This window comes from Heteronotia binoei, chromosome 19, assembly GCF_032191835.1.
Source record: "Heteronotia binoei isolate CCM8104 ecotype False Entrance Well chromosome 19, APGP_CSIRO_Hbin_v1, whole genome shotgun sequence".
NCBI lineage: Eukaryota > Metazoa > Chordata > Lepidosauria > Squamata > Gekkonidae > Heteronotia > Heteronotia binoei.
In genome coordinates this window covers 25078234-25093792 of record NC_083241.1, presented here as the reverse complement: position 1 = coordinate 25093792, position 15559 = coordinate 25078234, and the positions used below count along the sequence as shown (strand labels likewise).

General features: G+C 43.1%; 1 protein-coding gene across 1 annotated transcript in view; it reads right to left on the bottom strand.

Moving 5' to 3' along the window:
* FBN1 (fibrillin 1) overlaps positions 1-15559 on the bottom strand; it is a 307005-nt gene that overhangs the window by 13484 nt on the left and 277962 nt on the right. Inside the window, 7 exon segments of the mRNA XM_060259853.1 lie at positions 3481-3600; positions 5450-5578; positions 7296-7412; positions 9591-9713; positions 10526-10651; positions 13132-13338; positions 14659-14784. Coding sequence (XP_060115836.1) covers positions 3481-3600; positions 5450-5578; positions 7296-7412; positions 9591-9713; positions 10526-10651; positions 13132-13338; positions 14659-14784 — 948 coding nt within the window.

Here is a 15559-nt window from a genome sequence, read left to right as displayed (position 1 = left end):
GGGTGTGTGGCCTAATATGCAAAGGAGCTCCAGCTAGAATTCCACCCCTGGTGTTGTCCTAGAAAACACTGTTTCAAAGAACAGAAGAATTCTGAACTTTCCAAAACAGCTTTGAAAGAGTCCTCTCTTCTTTAGGACTCCCCCCCCCTTCAACAACAGCAAAATCAAAAAAAGCTTGAAAAGGGTGAATTACGTTTTTTAATTTAAATCATATGGTCTCCCTCCTAATTTAATCCCATCTTTCCAGAATGAAAGCAACTTTTGAGCAATTGTCAAAATTCCCTTGTCAGAGCTGAAACATCTACATTCCCAACTGAGGACTGTGTAAAAATGTCAGCGAGTTTTCTTAAGCATAATTAAAACCAGAGACCTCCCTTAGAGCAGCACAATGATAACAAGGAAAGGCATTTTAATATGCTTTTGAAAGCAAACCATGCCAAACACATGGTCGCCGGCTCTCACAAGTTTGACTCATTCTACGCATCTCCAGGAAAAAAAACCCTGCCATCTTGAATGAACCAATTAAATTAGACACTGGCAACATTCCTAAATGCTCTAATAAAATTTGATATTAGGACATTCATGTTGCACGGCTGGAAGACAATGAAAATAAAAAAGTGGTTTCCCATGGTTCTGGAGATACAAGCAGACCAACCCTTTCTATTCTGCCCTTGAAGTAATTAGTAACTTTCTCCATGAGCAATTTTACTAGCTGAGCTACAGAGACACAGATCACCACCAAAAGCTGGATAAGAAACAGAAACTACCTTTGGTTTGAATTTGCAGACTTGGGTTTGTTCATTACAACAGTGGAAAAATGAAAGGCCTTTGGTCGGGGTGGAATTCTAGCAGGAGCTTCTTTGCATATTAGGCCACACCCCACTGATGTAGCCAATCCTCCAAGAGCTTACAATAAAGAGCCTTGTAAACTCTTAGAGGATTGGCTACATCAAGGGTGTGTGGTCTAATATGCAAAGGAGCTCCTGCAAGAATTCCACCTCTGCCTTTGGTACATATAATAAGCTATAGTGATGGATATTCCCTTCATCTCCAGGGAAGCTTTTCTTTCTTGCAGATATTCCATGTGTTTGTCAAGTGTTGAAAAACCTAGCTGCATTTCTATAATGTCAACCAAGACCCCACCAAAAGATTAGGAGACAAAACAAAACTCAAGATGTATGTCTGCAAGGCGGCTCTCAAATGGTGGCATGCACCACAATATAAGCCCTGCATCTGTAAACCTCAACGTTGGCAAACTTCATGAAACTTGTCATTCTTAGTTTTGTCACTCTTAGCTTAGTTTTTAAGATACGGTTCCAACAAATGTAGGATTCATTGCGTATGCCAGTTCACAACAGGGTCTAGAAGCAGGCTGAAATGTTAAAGCAGCCCAGGCCAGGCCAGCATCTTTGGTGCTGAAGGCGTACTCTGACTTGGGTGTCCATCCTGCCACAACCATTCAATAGACAGAAAAATCCAATTGAACTAATAAGACAGGACATCCCCCCCTCCCCAAGGTCAAGTTAATTCATGCTGCAGTATCCCCCGTTACTATGCATAGGTGTGAAAGTTGGCCAGGGAAGAAAGCTGACAGAAAAAAATTAGGTTCCTTTGAAATGTGGTGTTGGAGGAGGGTTTTTTTTACAGATACCATGGACTGCCAAAAAGACAAGTGGGTTCTAGACCAAATCAAGCCTGAACTCTCGCTAGAACAGGGGTGTCAAACTCATTTGTTATGAAGGCTGGATTTGACATAAATGAGACCTTGTCGGGCCAGGCCATAAAATATAAGGCCAATAATGGAAACATAAACTTTATAAAGGACACTGACAAACACAATTAAAGATTTGTTTAAAGCTTTAAATAAAGCATGCTTAAAAGATTAGCACTCTTGCAATATTTTATTTAACAATCTCTGATAACTGAAGGAAATAAGGGAGAGGGAGAAGGAAGCAGACTTGCTCGCGGGCCTGACAGGAGTTTTCCAGTGGGCTGATTCGGCCCCCAGGCCGCATGTTTGACACCCTTGTCCTAGAAGCTAAAATGACTGAACTGAGGCTATCGTACTTTGGCCACATTATGAGAAGACAAGAGTCGCTGGAGAAAAAAATAATGCTAGGAAAAAGTGGAAGGAAAAGAGGACGAGCCAATATAAGATGGATGGACTCCATCAAGAAAGCCACGGCCCTCCGTTTGCAAGACCCTGAGCAGGGCTGCTAATGACAGGACATTGTGGAGGACATTAATTCAGTCAGTCAGTCAACATTTATTACGGTCAGAGACCCACGTAAGTTCATAGGGTCACCGTAAGTCAGAAGCTACTTGAGGGCACTTCACACAGATTATCAACACAAACTAGTTAGGCCAGCGGTCCCCAACCTTTTTGGGCACCAGGGACCAGTTTTGTGGAAGACAATTTTTCCACGGACCAGGGTGGGGGTGGGGTGGTGGCGATGCTTTGGGGATTATACAACTGTACACTTTATTTCTATATTTTTGGTGTAATGTTTAAGCGAGCAGACTCTTATCTGGGAGAACCGGGTTTGATTCCCCACTCCTCCATTTGCAGCTGCTGGAATGGTAGAGTTGTCCTTGAAAGGGCAGCTTCTGGGGAGAGCTCTCTCAGCCCCACCCACCTCACAGGGTGTCTGTTGTGGGGGAGGAAGATAAAGGAGATTGTGAGCTGCTCTGAGATTCAGAGTGGAGGGCAGGATATAAACCCAATGTCATCATCGTCTTATTGTTATTACTACATTGTAATATATAATGAAATAATTATACAACTCAAGGCCCGGTTGCAAACAGGCCACGGACCGGTACCGGGGGTTAGGAACCCCTGAGTTAGGCTACTAGTCTGACACAGCATAAGCCAGTGTTTGGGGAAGGACGGCAGCTCAGTGGTAGAGCATCTGCTTGGTAAGCAGAAGGTCCCAGGTTCAACCCCTGGCATCTCCAAAAAAGGGTCCAGGCAAATTGGAGTGACAAACCTCAGCTTGAGACCCTGGAGAGCCGCTGCCAGTCTGAGTAGACAATACTGACTGATGGACTGAGGATCTGATTCAGTAGAAGGCGGCTTCATATGTTCATCCAGCACAGGCTTTTGGGGGCCCTTCTAACTCTGGGGGTCAAGGGAATCACCTAGGTTTGTCTAGTCAGGGCTTTTTTTGTAGCAGGAATGCCTTTGCCTATTAGGCTATACCTCCCTGATGTAGCCAGTCCTCCTGGAGCTTACAGTAGGCCCTGTCAGAAGAGCCCTGTAAGCTCTTGGAGGATTGGCCACATCAGTGAAGTGTGGCCTAGTATGCAAAGGAATTCCTGCTACAAAAAAAGCCCCGTGTTTAGTAGTCTGGCCAGCCCCAACATAGGGGAAAGTGTCTTGGAACCTTCTAAAAACCAAGGCTGAAATAGCCAGCAAGCAAACAAAGCTATTTCTAACTCAATGGTGACCCGCTTTGTTCACCCAAGCAGAAAAACACTTGCCAACACACTGGTTCCACTGGTAATGCTGGAGGTATCCTTGTGGGCAGCTACACCTGTATCCCCCCATTATATTCTGGCAACCATGCTGGCACCGATGATTTCCATCACACTCGTCAACATCTAAAAAAGGAAAAAGGCAGGTGGGATTTTACACAGAGATATTTGAGAAAATCTATAATGTACTATTATCCACAGTTATGCAGCATGCCATGAGATTTGCAGCCATCCGTGCTTACATCCATGGGACTCTCACTAGTTACTGTAACACATATGCACCCAAAATCCAGAATTTCCTATGTAGAATGCAGTTCTGCTCTGGCAAAAGGATAAAACTTTCCTGTACAAAATTGCTCTGTTCAACACATTTTATCTTCTGCAGGGTATGATACAGATCCAGGTGGGCAGCCCTGTTGGTCTATAACAGGGGTGGCCAAACTTGCTTAATGTAAGAGCCACAGAGAATAAACATCAGATGTTTGAGTGCCGCAAGACATGAATGTCAAACGTTTGAAAGCAAGGAAGGAGGGGAGGGAGGGAAGGAGGGAAAGCAATTTTAACTTTAAATGCATTCTCCAAACTGACCAACATGATGGTGGGGGCTTTGAGAGCCACACAATATGTATGAAAGAGCCACATGTGGCTCCCGAGCTGCAGTTTGGCCACCCCTGGTCTATAACCATACAGTCCAGTGGCACTTTTATGACCAACAAAAGCTTTGTTCAACGTGTGAGCTTTCGTGTGCAGGCACACTTCCTCTATAAATCTGAATTGTTACCTTCCATTTCTATGTATCTGAGGAAGTGTGCATGCACACGAAAGCTCATACCTTGAATAAAAATTTTGTTGGTCTTAAAGGTGCCACTGGACTCTTAGCTTTGTTCTGTGGTATGATATAATCAGCCCTCTGGAGTTAAAAAAAACAATTCAATGTTAAGCTTTCAATGCAGGCTTTTCATTCTGGAACATTCATTCATTTTATTCCACATATACCCTGCCCTATCCCACAAGCAGGCTCAGGGCAGCTCACAATATAACATAAAACAATAAAATAGTAATTCATAAAAACATCACAAACACATTGGTTAAAATTCCAATGGCAACATAATAATTTTAATTCCAGTGATTGTGGCTCAAGATCAGGAAGGGCCCATTTTTCTCAAGCCAGACTCAGCGGATAGTGGTGCCAGCTGGTATCAGGAATGCCCTAGGTGAGTTGAACAAGGAAGGCTGGTGGCATTGATGGACTTATTATGCATTTAAACTCACTTCCCATAAGAGGCTAGAAAGGCAGAAGATGACACTTCTGTGTTACTCCCATACCTGAAAAGATGTTCAGTTTCTTTTTTTTTTCCTTTTTAAAATGGGAAGTTCTTGTGAGAAGACCAGTGAACCATCAAGCAGCAGAATTAGTTGCAAAGGTTCATGGCTGTGTATGTGTGGTAACCTGCAGGCATCCATCACGTATCAATACAAGGAGTTTGCATCTCGTTCTGGACTTGAGCATGCTGCCCACAGAAAGTTGATTTACTCTGCAGACAGCAGCTTCTCGTGTTCATGAGGGTATGAAATAGTTGACTGTGCCTCTCCCAGCATGGCTAACTGAAATTATTTTTTAACTCGAGCTGTCAGGGATTGAACTTCATGCATGAAAAAACATGCGCTTCACCAACGGCCCCATTCAACTAATTATCCTCTTGTAAACGACAACATGAAAAAGGCCTTAAAGAGCAATCTAACAACAGACAGAAAACAGAAGGCTTCACATAGGACTGGGCAAAAGCCTAGCCGAAAGGCAGCCTGGAATTTTAAACAGAGGAAGAATGCCAACTAATACTGAGGGGAGAGCACCTGATTATTGTTTATTCTGCAAGTGGCAGAGAGGTCAGACCTCCTGCTTATTTATATAAGTTGTATTCACTACATAAATCGTTTGTTTTTTAAGTTTGCCACATGGCTTTGGGACGTGTACCTTCACAACTGGAACCAGTCTGGTCAAGTGCAAAGCCACGCTGGCATTCACAAGTGAAGCTTCCAGGTGTGTTTTGGCAAATGCCCTTGGATCCGCAAATGTTGATGTCAGAGGCGCACTCGTTGTTATCTAAAAAAGAACACCATCAAAACAGGTCAGCTGGTTTGTTCATCTTGAAGAAACTCCAGAACAGGAAGTTCTGGTAAAATACTCATCTCATGAAATATGTCCATGCTATGTATTTCTTATATTGAAAGCATGGAAAATGAGATTCCTATATAATGGTTGGATCCAGACAGCTTTCCCATTCAATCGCACCCAGTTCCCCCCTCCCCCCATTCCACATGGCTTTTTCCATCCTGAGATCCTTGGTATAGTCTTTTTGGTGATCCAATGGAACCTCATTATCCTTTGTTCAGCGGGAAAGCTGGCTGGACTCATAAAAACATAACAGAAGCCATGTTGAATCAGTCCAATGGCCCATCCAGTCCAACACTCTTGTCACACAGTGGCCAAAAAACCAGGCACCATCAGGAGGTCCAGCAGTAGGGCCAGGACACTAGAAACCCTCCCGCTGTTGTCCCCCCAAGCACCAAGAATACAGCGCATCACTGCCCCAGACAGAGTTCCATCAATATGCTGTGGTTAATAGCCACTGATGGACCTCTTCTCCATATGCTTATCCAATCCCCTCTTGAAGCTGTTTATGCTTGTAGCCGCCACCACCTCAGTCCATGGTTTTCTCATGTGAACCAGCTCATCCGTTAAGAGCTTCCATGAGGCCCTGCTCTGTGTACCTCTACCCTTACCTTCACATGTGATGTGTGTGCCTATCAGAGACAGGTCTCCATTGGGCTATTATTTATATGGGTAATGTTATTAATTAACCATTTTCTCTCTTTTCTCTCACATACATTTGTGTATGTGTGCGTCTGCACTTGGAAGTCATGTTGACCACTGGTGACTGACTCTTACAGAGGCCTGGAGGATATTTAGCGAGGTGGCTGAACAGAGCCAGCTCCTGTCCTCCTGACTGGGTATTTCAAGGATACTGAAGTGCTAACCACAGTTGACCCTGCATAGCTTCCGAGATCAGGCTTGCCTGGACTATCCGTCAGGGGATTAATTAATCATTTTTACTGATGTTTAGAGTTTGTTTTGTTATGACATTTTGGTCTTTTGTTATATCAGCCATCCTGAATAAATAAATTATTTTCAGGAATAAATATTTCTGCTTCATTGAATCTTTATGTTCTATATCCACACTATTCAGCAGTTGGGAAACAGCTAGAGATTCAAGATTTTTCTTAAACTACTAAATAGCACATTATACTTAAAAGATGTGTGTATGAGAGCATGTATGGAATTTATATTAATGTTTTGTGCAGGTTTGAACACCAAACCAACACTTCAGCTTTCTAGTGAAATGTAAGGAGTGCAGTGGAATAGAAAATGTTATTGATCCATATAGTTCTTGCAAGCTTTCATTCTGGAATGGAAAACACAAAGCATAATAAACACTGTTTGTTATGTCTGACCCTGCATTCCCTTTCCCATTCCAGACCACCCATCCATTTTGGCTTACTCATTTTGAGGGTTCTGATACATAAGGCAGACAAACTTCTATTTCTGTTCATACTTACTACAGGTTGCAAGTATAAGACTGCACTAGATTCTACAAGTCCACTGAGTTTTCCTGTGCAGCAAATAATATATACTAGCTAGCTTAGCTACGAGGATTCAGTTGCAACGTATCATATAAAGACAAAGCATGCCAATCACAATGTATGAACCGCAACGTATGAAACAACCTCAAGACAATAAAATTTGCACCATGAATACTCACCTATACAAGCTGAATGATGCTGAGTAAATCCAGGGGGACATTTGCAACTGAAGCCCCCAATGGTGTTGACACAAAGGAACTGGCAGTTGTGTTGTTTAGTTGCACATTCGTCAAGATCTGAAAGGAAACCAGATGTCAATTTCTGTTTCTCACAGCAGAGTGTGGCCCTGACAGAGTTGACATGGGAGTCAGTAGGCATGAAGGAATCCAGCTGGCTTCTAAAGGGTGCACTCAACAGCAGAAGCCAACCTACCTGAGTTCCTACCAGAAACCAGGGCTTTTTTGGAGCAAGAATGCACAGGAACACAGTTCTGGCTGGCTTGGTTTCAGAGGGTGTGGCCTCAGGGCTTTTTTGTAGGAAAAGCCCAGCAGGAACTCATTCACATATTAGGCCACACCCCTGACGCAAAGCCAGCTGGAACTGCTTTCCTGTGCATTCCTGCAAAAAAAAAAAAGTCATGTGTATCCTAATATGTAAATGAGTTCCTGCTGGGCTTTTTGTATATAAAAAAAGCCCTGGGCGAAACAATGGTGACATCAAGAGGCTTGGTCTATTATGGAAATAAGTTCCTGCTGGCTTTTTCTACAAAAAAAGCCCTGACAGAAACAACCCTGATGCTAGAAGCTCTGGCAAAGGGGCATTCTAGGATGCTTCGCAGACCGTTTATGGACAGCATGCCAACCTTCAACACATTAGGGAAGCAACCTGTGTTCCCACCGAGGGCTTTCCCACATTGGGTTTTGGCTGCAGCATGGCTTCTTTGCTGTTGTCAGCTTTCCCCCCTCCCTTCCACACATTTGTTGACTGTTGCTCTCCTAGATTGTCTTCTGAGTTTTTCCTGTGTCTTTTTTGGTTCTGAAAATACATCACAAAGCTTGGGGAAAACCTTGGAAAGCGATGACCAGCCAATGATACAACGTGTAAGGGAGGGGGAAAGCAGATACAGTGAAGAAGACAAGTTGGAGCAAAAACCCAGTGCAGAAAAGCCTGTATGTGCAGAGAGCAAATAAAGATGCACTTGAGCACTATTCTGTGTAGACTAAGGCCACCTGATAGATACCTTTGGATCCAATCCAGCCTTTTGAAGAAGAAAAAGAAGACTGAAGATTTATACCCCGCCCTTCTCTCTGAATCAGAGACTCAGAGCGGCTTACCTTCTCTTCTCCCTCCACAACAGATACCTTCTGTGAGGTGGGTGGGGCTGAGGGCTCTCCCAGCAGCTGCCCTTTCAAGGACAACTTCTGCGATAGCTATGGCTAACCCAAGGCCATTCCAGCAGCTGCAAGTGGAGGAGTGGGGAATCAAACCCAGTTCTCCCAGATAAGAGTCAGCACACTTAACCACTACACCAAACTGGCTCTTGAAAGTGCTGCTCCATCTGCTTATCCAATCCCCCCTTGAAGTTGGCTATGCTTGTAGCTACCACCACCTCCTGTGGCAGTGAATTCCATGTGTTCATCACCCTTTGGGTGAAGAAGTACTTCCTTTTATCCATTCTAACCCGACTGCTCAGCAATTTCATTGAGTGCCCACAAATTCTTGTATTGTGAGAAAGGGAGAAAAGTACTTCTTTCTCTACTTTCTCCATCCCATGAATTATCTTGTAAACCTCTATCATGTCACCCTGCAGTCGACGTTTCTCCAAGCTAAAGAGCCCCAAGCATTTTAACCTTTCTTCACAGGGGAAGTGTTCCAACCCTTTAATCATTCTAGTTGCCCTTTTCTGCACTTTTTCCAATGCTATAATATAATTTCCCCGTTCTTTCTCTCTTCCGTCCTTCTGCATCACAGCTTGCTTTGCCGGGCTTGCTCAATCACACAGGAGCTACAAAGCAAAGCCTCTATTTTCTCCATTGGGAAACAATTTATTTACAAAAGCTCTCAATGCCCAGCCATTTCATGTTTTCCCCTAGATCTCAGGCTGAAAGCATTGACCATGAGATTTCTGTAACCAAAAGTAGGTTTGCAGCTTACACACACACCTGAACAGCTATAGCACAGACATTGTCTCCAGATTTTGATGCAGTAATTTAGAGCAAGAAGTGTCAGTTATCAGAAACTATTAAATAAACAAAATATTGAAAGAGGTCTAATCTTTTAAGCGTTTTTTTTTAAGTTTAATTTTTTAACTGTGTTTGTCTGTGTCCTTTATAAAGTTTATATCTCCCCTACCTGGCATTACACTTTATAACACACATGGCCCAGCCAGGTCTCATTCTGTAAATCCAGCCCTCATAACAAATGAGTTTGACACCCCTGCTCTAAGCAACCTCTCCCATTTCAGCAGCTTTTACCTTTGCAGCTTCTTCCATCTTCCTGCAGGATGTAACCCTTTGGACACGAGCACTGGTAACTTCCCTCTGTGTTTTTGCAGATGAAATTGCAAGGCTTTGGAGACTGGGCGCACTCATTCAGATCTAAAAAGAAAAGAAAGTCAATATTTCCCCCTCTATTTAATCAAAATAATGAGGGGGGGCTCACAACATTAAGTGCGCTAAATGGAGACATTGAATGAAAATTGCCTATATGCTGGGCCATCAATGATAATTCGCAGTGAAGACCAGGGCTTTTTTTGAGCAGGAACACAGTTCCGGTTGGCTTGGTGTCAGGGGGTGTGACCAAATATGCAAATGAGTTCATGCAGGGCTTTTTGTAGAAGGTGTGGCCTAATATGCAAAAGAGTTCCTGCTGGGCTTTTGCTACAAAAAAAGCCCTGAAGACTAAATGGAACCTAAATGCCAGCGGGGCTTCATCTCTATTCCCTACTTGTAGACCATTCCAGGGACAGGATACCGGATTGAGAGTCCACTGGTCTGATCTTCTTATTCTAAATTATAGAAATTGATTGTAATGGAGGATATAGACTCCTACAGAGATGCTTAAACTGAAAACCTACTGAAATGATGACAGAGCAGACTTGAGAGGAACCTTTGAAAAGGCTGAAATATTTTCTCAGGGAAAAATCCTAAGCAGGTCAGCTCAAAAGTTCATTCCTGGCTTATTCCCCAGGAAACTGCTCTTAAGATTGTTGCCGTAATTACTGAAATAGACAGTTGGGCTCTAGCAAACGACATTTGATCTATCTGCTCTCCCGTTGGGCCAATAAGAAATGACTGAGTTCTAAATGGACTTCCTAATAGGGACTACAGATTTCTTGGTAATTTTGGCTATGAAAATGGAAAGGCCGCTCTGTATTTTTGATATTAATGTAAAGAAGGAACAAACCTACCTATGCAGAGTGTGCCTGTTATATCTGTCGTGTAGCCCTCTTTGCAATTGCAGCGGTACGATCCTCTCTCATTGATGCACTCTCCGTTCTGGCAAACATCATGAATGACCCTGCACTCATCAATATCTGCACCACAGAAAAACAGAATTATGGAAAAGGCACAAGGTGGGGAAGTGGGGGGGGGGGGGGAGAGAACTGCCTGCCTGATTTCAGCAGTACTGTATTCATAGGGAAACTTAGGAGGCTTGTACAAGAAAAGAAAAGAAATGAAAAGATTACTTTGACTTATGCCATTTTGCAATGAAAGGAAACAAGAGACATGGAAGTGAAATAAAACTAATGGAGGAGACTTGGTATGTTAAACTCTGTAAGCTACAACCTTCTTTCTACTTGGCTCATATCCCAAGTGATGCACTGAACCACAGCTATTACATTTCTTCTCCCAACTAGACTTGGGAATTACACAGTGTGCTTTATGACCGCTGCTCTGACCCCTGGGCCATTTCTTTGCCTCCTGCTGCTGCAGCTGACTCCAAACAGGCAGAAAGAGAGAGAAAGATGTGTGGCATATTGCAAGGGAGTGGGGGAAGCCAGAAAGAAAAACAGGAAAAGTTGGCTGAAGGAAGACTCCTGCATCAACACTGGTGCAGATTTCAGAGGTTAAAGGATTCAGATTGCCGGGCTTGCTCGTACACTGTTGTAGGCATTCCATGGAAAACCTTGCGCCAAAGGATAAATGGACACAAATCTGACATTAGGAATTGCAGAACTGAGAAATCTGTGGAAGAACACTTTAACCTTCCAAAGCATTCAATGGGTGACCTCAAGGTAGCTGTTTTACTGCAAAGGAACTTCAAAAACAGAATGGAGAGAGAAATTGCTGAATTACAAATTATTATGAAACTTGGAACAAACGCCTCCCCAGGACTGAACAAGGATATTGGTTTTTTATCTCATTATATGCTAAACTAACTCTCACTGAGTATAGCTGTGCATCCACAGTATTCCAATGTACTTCTCTTTTATAGTAGTGTATCAGAATAATGTTTTATATTGACATACTCAATAAGGGATATTGGCTATTCATCTCATTACATATACCTAACCCATTTTCATTTTATGTATTGTTTTCTAATGGCAGACTAGAATGATGTTTATAATGTATAGATTGATGCTGATAAGTAAATTAGGTAGCCTACAACTAGGAAATACATGTCCTTCTGTGATTTGCAATAACACCAACTGGCAGGGAACTTTATAACCTTTATTGCTATCCAGACCAAATGGCCAAGCCACACTGTTGTATCATGTGATCACAGCCAGTCTGCACTCTTAAACAACAAACTGCATGTGTTTCAGCCCACAATACCTGATCCCCTCGTCTGATGAAGTGTGCTTAGAAAGCACACAAAAGCTTATGGTCTCAACAAAACTTGGTTTGTCTTAAAGGTACAACTTGACTCCTGTTTTGTTCAGCATGAAAATTTAGCTAACTTTTACATTGTAGTCCATGCAAAAACATTCTCAAGGGCTAATGAAGAAGGAAGGAATGTGATTTCATAAGGGCTCCGTACTTCAAGAGTTGGGACTTTCTGGCATGTTAGGCAAACTGTGCAAGTGGCATATTTGTATCAATTCTTGTGAAGTCCTTGGTCCTGTCATGTAGTTTACAAGGCCCCCAGCAAACAATGAGTCATTCTCTCTCCAATCTGGAAGTCAATTTGGAGCTGAGAAACTGCAGCCATGGAAAGGGTTAGGTGCAATGCATCTTTAGTCTCAGTGGAGTATTCTCTCGATAAAATTTTCAGAGTTTAAAAAAGGGGGGGGGTGGTTATCAGACTATAGTCACACAATCATTTGCTCGCATGGTCTACATCACATACATGTTTATGAAAAGGGCATATCTTCATCCATAAGAAACACAGTGGCACGTATCCATCAGGATCTGTTTGCAAAGCAGAACTCAGGAAGCAGGGATTTCCCTGATTCCTCCTACCAGTGTTTCCAATTTTGTTTTGGGATCAGCAGGAACAACAGACTGGACAAAGTGGGAGTCTCTAGTGGGTGTGGGGGTCAGTAAAAATTGCCAAACTGAAAGCCAGTTTGGTGTAGTGGTTAAGTGTGTGGACTCTTATCTGGGAGAACCAGGTTTGATTCCCCACTCCTCCACCTGCAGCTGCTGGAATGGCCTTGGGTGAGCCATAGCTCTCGTAGGAGTTGTCCTTGAAAAGGCAGCTGCTGTGAGAGCCCTCTCAGCCCCACCCACCTCATAGGGTGTATGTTGTGGGGGGAGAAGATATAGGATATTGTGAGCTGCTCTGAGTCTCTGATTCAGAGAGAAGGGCGGGGTATAAATCTGCACTCTTCTTCTTCTGGAGACAGAAGTGCCCATCTGTCTTTGGAATGGAGTGCTTGGCTACAAGCCACCTTTGTTCAGCTGAACAGGTATTTTGGTGTTTCAGTTTCTAGGCGGTTGTTCTATAACTGCTGATCTTCCCCTCAACTTTGATATAATGTCTTGACAGTCACCGCCTTGGAGATCCTCCTATTTGAGTGGAAATGATGCACAGAAATTTTAAAAAAAACCCAAACCAAATAAATCATACCTGCTCCGCTGGTCGTGAATCCGCGGCCAAGAGGGCAAAGCTTCTTAAAAGCAACGGTGCCCTGGAAGGGGCAGAGCTCACAGTTGGGTCCCCATCCTCGCCCGCCATCACAACAACACTCCGATTTGGTCACAGGGTTGTTGTTGCTGGATCCGATCTGACACATGTTTTGTAGGACTTCGGTGAAGCAGTAGCCTTCTCGGTTGTCTGCAAAGCAAAACAATGTCACTTGCAATATGTCAAAGCCCATAGCCAGGGTTTTGGAAGGAGTGTGTGTGTGTGCATGTGTTTGTGGGTGTGAAATGGGGACTTTGAATCAAGAGTATAAAAGAAGAAAGCTTACTTAGCCGCATTTAGAGATTGCTAGCAGGGAGAAGTAAAGCCAGGCAGCAGGGAGAAAGAGAACAGGATGTCTGGGGGGAAACAAAGAAAAGACACTGAGAGAAGAAAAGTCCTGTTACAACTAGAACATTTGGCCTCTGCCATCAAATCCCAAGAAAGGAAGACATGAACAACCTATTCCAAAGAATTGTTAGATAAGAACAGAGGAATACAGTGCTAATTGGTGCAGAAACCAAAGCAGATTAATGGCTACACTCCATTAATCCATACCTTCCCATGAACCCATCTGCTTGTAGGCAACTTGGTAATAAGTAACGAGAAGAGATTTTTTTTTTTGCTGGATGTGCATAAGGACTTCAAAGCCTGATGTCTGCTATAATGGTGGGGAGGGATGGTGGCTCAGTGGTAGAGCATCTGCTCGGTAAGCAGAAGGTCCCAGGTTCAATCCCCGGCATCTCCAACTAAAAAGGGTCTAGCAATTAGGCGTGGAAAACCTCAGTTTGAGATCCTGGAGAGCTGCTGCCAGTCTGGGTAGACTTTGATGGACCGAGGGTCTGATTCAGTATAAGGCAGCTTCATACGTTCATATGTTTATAACCATGGGGTTGGATCCAGACTATATTCTCCAACTACAGAATGTAACCAGCCTGCCTCTCCCCTTCTACTGCAGTTCATTGAACTCCACAAAGTGCTGCTCTTGAGGGATAAGGGACACTGAAGAATGACATAACGAAGGTCTATAGCGGAAAGGAGCAACCAGTGGAAATTCCACATTTAGTATGCATCCAACTGAGGGGCCTGCGTTGCATATTCGGCCACGCCCTTCTGATGCAGCCAATCCTCCTGGAGTTTACAGTAGGCCCTGTACTAAGAGTCATGTATGCTCTTGGAGGATTGGCTACATCAGGAGGGCCTGATGCAAAGAAGTTCCTACTGCGAAAAAAGCCCTGAGTTATGCACATGAAGTAGCCCAAAAACACTATGCCCCCAAATTTCCCCCATTGTTTAAGTGTGCTGCTTTCTTAAACCAAAGCTCTCATTTCATAAGTAATAACTACCCTATACCAACTGTTAAACAGAAAGCCACATGCTACATGAATCCTGAAGATATCAGACACAAAAGGCCAAGAATAACTACTGCCGCAGACCCCCTCCACTATACCAATAGCTAACCAAAAGACTGACCTATGCATTCATTCTTAGCTTCGTTTTCATTGAAACCATCATGACATTCGCACTGGAAGCTTCCAACTGTATTTACGCAGCGTCCATTTTCACAGATCCCGGGTTTGCTTTGACATTCATTCTCATCTGTTTTTTGTTTAAACACATGCCAACAATTAATGTAATTATATTACGTAATTCAACATTTTTTTACTTATTTACTTAATCTACAGACTGTCTTTTCACAGAGATTCAGCATGCAACACATCCAATCAGAATTGGGAAAACTAAGTAAAATCAATTATTTTATATTGCTATAACTTTATGCAACACTGCCTTGTGGTGATGTTCATAGTATCTTAAGAAGGCTGAGGATCTTATTGCTTTCTAATCATGTTGTTTGCCTAGCAGGTGGTATTATTTTCATTTATAGCCAGCCTGTCTTACTGGGACTCAAGGCGGATTACAAAAATGATTCGCTTAACTGATTGAATGAAAATTACAAAATATGACATCAGCCTTCTTTTATGGATGTCACAACAGGACCAAAATACTTCTAATATGTTTTTTCATGCCAGACTGGCTAGGGCACTTGTTCTGCTTTTCAAATAGAAATCTTAAAATTTCCCATTTGCTGCACCCTATTCCCCAAAGCATGACAACTTATCTATGGAATGGCCCCACTGGTGGACCTCCTGATGGCACTTGGGCTTTTTGGCCACTATGTGACACAGAGTGTTGGACTGGATGGGCCATTGGCCTGATCCAACATGGCTTCTCTTATGTTCTTATGAGTTTAGTTGTGATTCCTTCAACTTCCTGTCAACTGCAACCTGAGTTTCACTAGTATACAACATGGATTAAATCATTCATTTGCATTGCTCATACATGACATTTGCAAGCTTATCTGTTCTCATGACCG